The sequence below is a fragment of the Dipteris shenzhenensis genome, chromosome 5 (genome assembly GCF_047967505.1).
Source record: "Dipteris shenzhenensis isolate YYH24624 ecotype China chromosome 5, Dip_SZ_1.0, whole genome shotgun sequence".
NCBI lineage: Eukaryota > Viridiplantae > Streptophyta > Polypodiopsida > Gleicheniales > Dipteridaceae > Dipteris > Dipteris shenzhenensis.
In genome coordinates this window covers 61,437,147-61,446,316 of record NC_141600.1, presented here as the reverse complement: position 1 = coordinate 61,446,316, position 9,170 = coordinate 61,437,147, and the positions used below count along the sequence as shown (strand labels likewise).

General features: G+C 42.2%; 3 protein-coding genes and 1 pseudogene across 3 annotated transcripts; 2 read left to right on the top strand and 2 right to left on the bottom strand.

Moving 5' to 3' along the window:
• Positions 1-2,050: 2,050 nt before the first annotated feature.
• Positions 2,051-3,232, bottom strand: LOC147902281 (uncharacterized). The gene is made up of 2 exons (XM_087375235.1): positions 2,558-3,232; positions 2,051-2,419 (listed from the first exon to the last, which is right to left on the bottom strand). Exons 1-2 carry the CDS (start codon positions 3,180-3,182, stop codon positions 2,403-2,405), a joined length of 642 nt encoding a protein of 213 aa, XP_087231361.1. The 5' UTR covers positions 3,183-3,232; the 3' UTR covers positions 2,051-2,402.
• A 9-nt stretch (positions 3,233-3,241) lies between these two features.
• Positions 3,242-4,493, bottom strand: LOC147902280 (uncharacterized). The gene is made up of 2 exons (XM_087375236.1): positions 3,944-4,493; positions 3,242-3,801 (listed from the first exon to the last, which is right to left on the bottom strand). The coding sequence occupies exons 1-2, from the start codon at positions 4,000-4,002 to the stop codon at positions 3,555-3,557; spliced, it is 306 nt and encodes a 101-aa protein (XP_087231362.1). The 5' UTR covers positions 4,003-4,493; the 3' UTR covers positions 3,242-3,554.
• Positions 4,494-6,910: 2,417 nt separating this feature from the next.
• Positions 6,911-7,783, top strand: LOC147902279 (uncharacterized; annotated as a pseudogene).
• Positions 7,743-8,922, top strand: LOC147902278 (uncharacterized). The gene is made up of 2 exons (XM_087375130.1): positions 7,743-8,415; positions 8,554-8,922. The coding sequence occupies exons 1-2, from the start codon at positions 7,791-7,793 to the stop codon at positions 8,568-8,570; spliced, it is 642 nt and encodes a 213-aa protein (XP_087231256.1). The 5' UTR covers positions 7,743-7,790; the 3' UTR covers positions 8,571-8,922.
• The last annotated feature ends 248 nt before the right edge of the window (positions 8,923-9,170 follow it).

Below are 9,170 nucleotides of genomic sequence, written 5' to 3'. Positions count from 1 at the left end.
AAGTTTTGTATCCATTACAACAAGCAGTGAAGAAGGTGCCTTTGCAATGGACAAGTGAATGTGGAGAGGTTTTTGAAGCAGTCAAAGAGATTATTGGAAGAGTATCAAGTGTTAAAGCTCCTGGTTTCAATAAGACTTTCTATGTCAATCCTTCAGTGGGGCCAGATGCATTGGGAGCGATCCTGTTGCAGCACGGAGAACAATCGAGATATATGAGGCCTGTGTTTTTTGCAAGCAGGGTAAAGAGGGAAGCAGAGAAGAGGTACTCAGCTGCTGAATTGGTATTAGCCAGCTTTATGTTTGCATGCTGAAGATTTCGGAATTATTTATTGCCTCATTTTTTTGTGGTACTTACCAGTTGTACTCTTTTGCCATAACTTTTGAATGGTACTAGTTTCTCACGAAGTATGGTGAGGTGGATAACAAAGTTGCATGAGTATACTTTTACTTTCTTGGTGGAGAACTCAACCAGAGCAACCCTGGCTGATTTGCTTACTTACAAAGATACTCCCATTTTGGTCAAAGAAGTGGAAGATCATACGGAGAAAGTGCAGGAAAAGGGTTTAGAAGACAGCTTTACCTTGTTTTTTGATGGCTCTTACAGGAAGAGTATTAACAAAGCAACCGGTAGAATGGTTGTCTATGATCTTGATGGTAAGGTAATTCAGAAATCAGGTTTTCCCTTGACGGTAAACAATAACAATGAAGCTGAATATGCCGCTTTAGTTGAAGGCTTGCAGTTGTGTTTGAAGATGGGAATAAAAAGGCTGACCATAATGATGATTATATGCTGGTTGTAAAACAGATTTTGGGAGTGTGGAAGAGAAAGCATGAACACTACAGAGAGATATTAAGCATTGGTGCAGATCCTGTTTACAATGTCAACAGATGTGAAGAAGAGTGTTACATCTAGAGTTGAGAAATCTCATTATAGCATACAATATATTCGAGAAGTGGGGTATTGATGCAATTGGCCATCTTCCCATAACTTCAGGAGGAAAGTGTTACATTCCCACTGCGGTAGATACGCACGAAATGGGTTATCCCCCCATTCAATACATACGCACGAAAAAATATACATACATAAAGCTCACATCTACCGCAGTATGGGTTATCCCCCCATTCAATACAACGATTCACAATTAGTAACTTCTGTTACAAAATCACCGACCCTTCCAAATCAAATTGAGGTGTCTACCTCTCGGCAAAAGGAAACTTCAAATATTTAGAAGGATATAAAGCCACCAATTTATAATGGGGAACAAAGGAAAAGAACAAGAACACAATAAAAACGTTCTTGTAGAAGTGGCAACACTTGCACCGACTCAAGAATACTCCTAAAAATCAAGTCGTAGAAGCTAGCCTTTTCCTAGCAATAAAGCATATAAATGGTAGATGAACCTCAAGAAAATGAATAAAATTTCCAAATATTGACCCAAATTTGAACAAGCACTCTTGAAGGAATTTTTACCAAAAAATGAATTAGAAAAAGTATGGGAAGCTTGGGACAATTGCCACATGGGCAAAAATACTTTAATTCAGTATATAGCAAATTATAGAGAGGCAATCCTCAAATTAAAGAACATAGATGAGTTGCAAAAAATAAGAGGCTTTGTTACATTTACAATAGGTCGTCCGTTCTAGGAGTTGATCATGTGATGAGCTCCTAGAACAAACGATCATCCTAAGAACGTTCCTTGAACGTGCTCACATCCTAAGAACGTTCCTTGAAAATATTGAAAACTAATGTATTGAATATCCCCCCTTATACATACATACATACATACATATATATATATATATATATATATGTAAACCTCTTCTCCCCACTTCATGGCCATGTACCATAATTGTAAATGATGGCTAAGAGTGTTCACTTTGACTCTACCGTTCTGACTTCCACTAATCGTTTTAACAAGTTAGAAATCAGGAATAATTCCCACAGGAACAATCAAAGAAGTAAAGGAGTCAGCATTTTAGGACCATTGGATTCAGTCAAAGATAAGCTCTGTAGTGAGGCAACAGTAATCATACAACTACAGGTAGTCAATAAAGACACGTGTTGAAAGTGGTATGCTAATGAGCAGAAATTTTTGCATAAAACTTGTGCATTAAAAAAAGGCAAAATTCTATTTCATCATTACTGTGAGGTGGCATCAGCTACATATATGTACACCTATTCCTAAACCAGTTTGCAGGCAAGCAGATTTCACCAATCTTTTGCATCGAGTCACCGCGTAGGCACGCAGTCTTATCATGTACAAAAAAGTTTTCTTGATTTTGTGTACTTGGTTTTGGAAAAAAATAGTGTATAGAGAGTCTCACTATCCTTCGTAACTCCCAAAATTGCACAGAGTCTCACTCCCCTCTGTACGCGTGCTCCATGTCTCTGAAGTGCAGTTTCATATCTTGCCTCTCACTGCAAAATGCCAGCATATGGCACATTAAAACTTCAAACACTTTTCATTAGCAAGTATCGCAATACATGATGCAAATACCATAAGAACTAAATTTGCGAGTTGTACCAAAATGATACGGCAAAAAATGTAATCCTTACCATCAGCAAGCAATGTTTCCATTTCTCTAGTTTCAGCGATTAGGTCTTCACTCTCTGCATTTAGATTAGACGACTCAAAGTCAATAAACTTTGGACTATCCCTCCACATTACGTGAGAAAGTTTCAAGTCATTGTGCAACACACCACACTTGTGGATGTCATTGAGGACTCCCAATATGCAACGTCCCACTTGCATGCCACCCTTGCCCCGGAGTTTCTTCCTCACACCATGTTGGCCTTCATTTGTGAGGGCTAGAAAGATAACATTGCAATGAGGCAATCTTCCAACACCTAGCAATGCTGGGATATGTGTTCCTTGTAGAGCATGAAGCTTCTCATAGGCAGTTTGCTCTCTCACTATAGCTACTGCAGCCCGCTCACAACGCAAGTCAAACAGTTTCAAGGCTAGTTTCACTCCCTGTGCTTCTCCTTCTATGATATTACTGTATTTCCCAAGCCCAACAACTCTCCCGCAGATGCCTAATTCTTTCATGTTTGCTGTCGGTATCTTCTTGAAATCCTCCTCCTCATAAATCGGTAGAGTGACATCATCCTCAGCCCAAGTCAATTGCCTCTTCCTTCCACCACCTTTGGGCCTTACTTGTATGGATTGGAGTGGACGCATTGAACGTCTATCGGAACTGGTAGTATACGCTAATCGAGTCAGGATCACCTTGTAGCTACGATTACCTACCACCTCCCATTGCCACGGACCTCTGCCTCTCCATTGTAAAATATTCAGCTGGAGAGCTCACTGCGTTCAGCATCAGCAGTAGGGTGTGGTTGGCTGCCATCTAATATCACCAAGTCTGTATAGCTGAAGCTCCTATTACTGCCACCTTGGTCATACATAAACTGTAACCCAAGCCGCCCCGCTAACATGACTCTCCAAGGGCACTCTCACCTCTATCTCATCTGTAGCTGCTCTTAAAGGATCAATTGTCACCAAGGGCTCAAAATTTCTTTGAAGTGTGTTGTCTAGCCGCGTGGCAGCGAATTATGCTGTGTCAGCCATAAACCCTGGCCAAATACTAAGATCAGAGAAGCTTCTAAGCGCCACAGGCTCTGTGCGGGACCTGCTCCGTCTCTGAGTCAACCTGTAAGGAAGGTGAGGAAAAGGAGTCTGTGATAATTCCCAATCTGTCAATAATCGGACCTGACTCATCTCTGCTGGTGAAAGTGACTGCGTGAATAAGGGAGGGTTTTCTTCCTTCCCTAAACAAGGCGTAAAATACACTTTGGCCCTGCAAAGTTATGATTGCAGTTTAATAAACGTAGTTACTGGTTTACAAGTATAATGCAGTGGAACACCAAAGCTTTCTCCATACCCTACCTCACGTCCCTTCATAACGGACCAATAATTGTGCACTGAGATTTCTACCTTACCTTTGCATCTTCTCTGTACCACTCAAACGCTCATTCTTGATACATAAATCCATACGCATCAGCTCGCTTTCACTCCTCCCTTCCTACTTTTCCTTCTCCTCCCTACCTTCAACACTTACGCATGCTAGATTTCCGATCAATTGTAAAGGAAGAATATTTTCTCTTAGCCATGACCACAATTTGTTGGAAAAGGTTTGATTCCATCGCCACCAGCTACAAATGAATTGCGCAGTTGTTTGGATTTTTGTAGCATTCACATGGATCATGATCTGCTCTTCGGCGTGGGACTGGACAGAATTCTATATACGTCTTCACTTTTCGTACTTTCTTCAAGACCTCGTCCGGTTTCAATATCTTGTTGACAACCACTTTTCTTGATTCCAAAGACCAAGCCAAACGCTATCTGAGACCAAAAGTTGCTTCCAAAACTAACTCGACAAGTGTGTTTCCCTAAACCCTAAACCGTCCACAGTGCATACCAGTTGAGCTTTCAAAATAGGAACTTACGAATGAGGTACATAGATGTATACATTGCAGTTGCTGCCAACCACCAAAGTCTTATTAAAAGTTTTCGAAAGACCAAAAAAGGTCCATGAGACTAAAAGAAGTCTAATACAATGAGCTGAATGGGCATGAGCCTCCAAAAACAGGCCTCATCACCCAAAACCAAAACCAAACATAACATAATCATAGGAAAACACAAGTACATGTATAATACATGAAACTAACTGTAGATATCAGTCCAATTCTGTGGTGAGAAAACAGGCTCTGGTGTGGTATCACAATGCTACTCCGTTGGGAGGTGATAGTGGGATCAAACCAAAAGGGGAGCTCGGCGGGAGATAAGCATATAGTGGCATAAGACCTGTGATAGAGTGCTAATAATGATCAATACGTGCAATCCGCTCTAATCTCTTAGCGGTAGCTCTGCACCTGACGAGTGCCACTGTCACCCCCGTCATTTCTGTCTCCGATCTGATGAACATAGATGGAAGGTCCCCAAGTCTAATATCTGCATCAACCCACTAGCGAAGATGTTGTAGCTCATACTCCGTGTCTCGGCTCTGCCATCTCATTGGGGGTTACATGTCCCATGTCGTCTAGTAGGAAAAAATCCATAATCATACGTTGAGTGGAGTCTGACTGTACCACTAGACCCGGAGTACCTGTGATAGAGTACTAATAATGATCAATACGTGCAATCCACTCCGGGTCACGTGCTAAGAGATTAGAGCGAATTGCACATATTGATCATTATTAGCACTCTATCACAGGTACTCCGGGTCTAGTGGTACAGTCAGACTCCACTCAACGTACGATTATGGATTTTTTCCTACTAGACGCATGGGACCTGTAACCCTCAATGAGATGGCAGAGCCGAGACCCGGAGTATGAGCTACAACATCTTCGCTAGTGGGTTGATGCACATATTAGACTTGGGGACCTTCCATCTATGTTCATCAGATCGGAGACAGAAATGACGGGGGTGACAGTGGCACTCGTCAGGTGCAGAGCTACCGCTAAGAGATTAGAGCGGATTGCACGTATTGATCATTATTAGCACTCTATCACAGGTCTTATGCCACTATATGCTTATGTCCCGCCGAGCTCCCCTTTTGGTTTGATCCCACTATCACCTCCCAACAGAGTAGCATTGTGATACCACACCAGAGCCTGTTTTCTCACCACAGAATTGGACTGATATCTACAGTTAGTTTCATGTATTATACATGTACTTGTGTTTTCCTATGATTATGTTATGTTTGGTTTTGGTTTTGGGTGATGAGGCCTGTTTTTGGAGGCTCATGCCCATTCAGCTCATTGTATTAGACTTCTTTTAGTCTCATGGACCTTTTTTTGTCTTAGCACGTGACCCGGAGTGGATTGCACGTATTGATCATTATTAGTACTCTATCACAGGTACTCCGGGTCTAGTGGTACAGTCAGACTCCACTCAACGTATGATTATGGATTTTTTCCTACTAGACGACATGGGACATGTAACCCCCAATGAGATGGCAGAGCCGAGACACGGAGTATGAGCTACAACATCTTCGCTAGTGGGTTGATGCACATATTAGACTTGGGGACCTTCCATCTATGTTCATCAGATCGGAGACAGAAATGACGGGGGTGACAGTGGCACTCGTCAGGTGCAGAGCTACCGCTAAGAGATTAGAGCGGATTGCACGTATTGATCATTATTAGCACTCTATCACAGGTCTTATGCCACTATATGCTTATCTCCCGCCGAGCTCCCCTTTTGGTTTGATCCCACTATCACCTCCCAACGGAGTAGCATTGTGATACCACACCAGAGCCTGTTTTCTCACCACAGAATTGGACTGATATCTACAGTTAGTTTCATGTATTATACATGTACTTGTGTTTTCCTATGATTATGTTATGTTTGGTTTTGGTTTTGGGTGATGAGGCCTGTTTTTGGAGGCTCATGCCCATTCAGCTCATTGTATTAGGCTTCTTTCAGTCTCATGGACCTTTTTTGGTCTTTCGAAAACTTTTAATAAGACTTTGGTGGTTGGCAGCAACTGCAATGTATACATCTATGTACCTCATTCGTAAGTTCCTATTTTGAAAGCTCAACTGGTATGCACTGTGGACGGTTTAGGGTTTAGGGAAACACACTTGTCGAGTTAGTTTTGGAAGCAACTTTTGGTCTCAGATAGCGTTTGGCTTGGTCTTTGGAATCAAGAAAAGTGGTTGTCAACAAGATATTGAAACCGGACGAGGTCTTGAAGAAAGTACGAAAAGTGAAGACGTATATAGAATTCTGTCCAGTCCCACGCCGAAGAGCAGATCATGATCCATGTGAATGCTACAAAAATCCAAACAACTGCGCAATTCATTTGTAGCTGGTGGCGATGGAATCAAACCTTTTCCAACAAATTGTGGTCATGGCTAAGAGAAAATATTCTTCCTTTACAATTGATCGGAAATCTAGCATGCGTAAGTGTTGAAGGTAGGGAGGAGAAGGAAAAGTAGGAAGGGAGGAGTGAAAGCGAGCTGATGCGTATGGATTTATGTATCAAGAATGAGCGTTTGAGTGGTACAGAGAAGATGCAAAGGTAAGGTAGAAATCTCAGTGCACAATTATTGGTCCGTTATGAAGGGACGTGAGGTAGGGTATGGAGAAAGCTTTGGTGTTCCACTGCATTATACTTGTAAACCAGTAACTACGTTTATTAAACTGCAATCATAACTTTGCAGGGCCAAAGTGTATTTTACGCCTTGTTTAGGGAAGGAAGAAAACCCTCCCTTATTCACGCAGTCACTTTCACCAGCAGAGATGAGTCAGGTCCGATTATTGACAGATTGGGAATTATCACAGACTCCTTTTCCTCACCTTCCTTACAGGTTGACTCAGAGACGGAGCAGGTCCCGCACAGAGCCTGTGGCGCTTAGAAGCTTCTCTGATCTTAGTATTTGGCCAGGGTTTATGGCTGACACAGCATAATTCGCTGCCACGCGGCTAGACAACACACTTCAAAGAAATTTTGAGCCCTTGGTGACAATTGATCCTTTAAGAGCAGCTACAGATGAGATAGAGGTGAGAGTGCCCTTGGAGAGTCATGTTAGCGGGGCGGCTTGGGTTACAGTTTATGTATGACCAAGGTGGCAGTAATAGGAGCTTCAGCTATACAGACTTGGTGATATTAGATGGCAGCCAACCACACCCTACTGCTGATGCTGAACGCAGTGAGCTCTCCAGCTGAATATTTTACAATGGAGAGGCAGAGGTCCGTGGCAATGGGAGGTGGTAGGTAATCGTAGCTACAAGGTGATCCTGACTCGATTAGCGTATACTACCAGTTCCGATAGACGTTCAATGCGTCCACTCCAATCCATACAAGTAAGGCCCAAAGGTGGTGGAAGGAAGAGGCAATTGACTTGGGCTGAGGATGATGTCACTCTACCGATTTATGAGGAGGAGGATTTCAAGAAGATACCGACAGCAAACATGAAAGAATTAGGCATCTGCGGGAGAGTTGTTGGGCTTGGGAAATACAGTAATATCATAGAAGGAGAAGCACAGGGAGTGAAACTAGCCTTGAAACTGTTTGACTTGCGTTGTGAGCGGGCTGCAGTAGCTCTAGTGAGAGAGCAAACTGCCTATGAGAAGCTTCATGCTCTACAAGGAACACATATCCCAGCATTGCTAGGTGTTGGAAGATTGCCTCATTGCAATGTTATCTTTCTAGCCCTCACAAATGAAGGCCAACATGGTGTGAGGAAGAAACTCCGGGGCAAGGGTGGCATGCAAGTGGGACGTTGCATATTGGGAGTCCTCAATGACATCCACAAGTGTGGTGTGTTGCACAATGACTTGAAACTTTCTCACGTAATGTGGAGGGATAGTCCAAAGTTTATTGACTTTGAGTCGTCTAATCTAAATGCAGAGAGTGAAGACCTAATCGCTGAAACTAGAGAAATGGAAACATTGCTTGCTGATGGTAAGGATTACATTTTTTGCCGTATCATTTTGGTACAACTCGCAAATTTAGTTCTTATGGTATTTGCATCATGTATTGCGATACTTGCTAATGAAAAGTGTTTGAAGTTTTAATGTGCCATATGCTGGCATTTTGCAGTGAGAGGCAAGATATGAAACTGCACTTCAGAGACATGGAGCACGCGTACAGAGGGGAGTGAGACTCTGTGCAATTTTGGGAGTTACGAAGGATAGTGAGACTCTCTATACACTATTTTTTTCCAAAACCAAGTACACAAAATCAAGAAAACTTTTTTGTACATGATAAGACTGCGTGCCTACGCGGTGACTCGATGCAAAAGATTGGTGAAATCTGCTTGCCTGCAAACTGGTTTAGGAATAGGTGTACATATATGTAGCTGATGCCACCTCACAGTAATGATGAAATAGAATTTTGCCTTTTTTTAATGCACAAGTTTTATGCAAAAATTTCTGCTCATTAGCATACCACTTTCAACACGTGTCTTTATTGACTACCTGTAGTTGTATGATTACTGTTGCCTCACTACAGAGCTTATCTTTGACTGAATCCAATGGTCCTAAAATGCTGACTCCTTTACTTCTTTGATTGTTCCTGTGGGAATTATTCCTGATTTCTAACTTGTTAAAACGATTAGTGGAAGTCAGAACGGTAGAGTCAAAGTGAACACTCTTAGCCATCATTTACAATTATGGTACATGGCCATGAAGTGGGGAGAAGAGGTTTACATATATATA

Bases quoted from the DNA above. Each gene is read 5' to 3' on its own strand.
- LOC147902278 (XM_087375130.1), top strand. From the start codon at position 7,791: ATGCGTCCACTCCAATCCATACAAGTAAGGCCCAAAGGTGGTGGAAGG.
- LOC147902281 (XM_087375235.1), bottom strand. From the start codon at position 3,182: ATGCGTCCACTCCAATCCATACAAGTAAGGCCCAAAGGTGGTGGAAGG.
- LOC147902280 (XM_087375236.1), bottom strand. From the start codon at position 4,002: ATGCGTATGGATTTATGTATCAAGAATGAGCGTTTGAGTGGTACAGAG. The intron at 3,802-3,943 runs GTAAGGTAGAAA...ATAACTTTGCAG, and splicing joins GGTACAGAGAAGATGCAAAG to GGCCAAAGTGTATTTTACGC.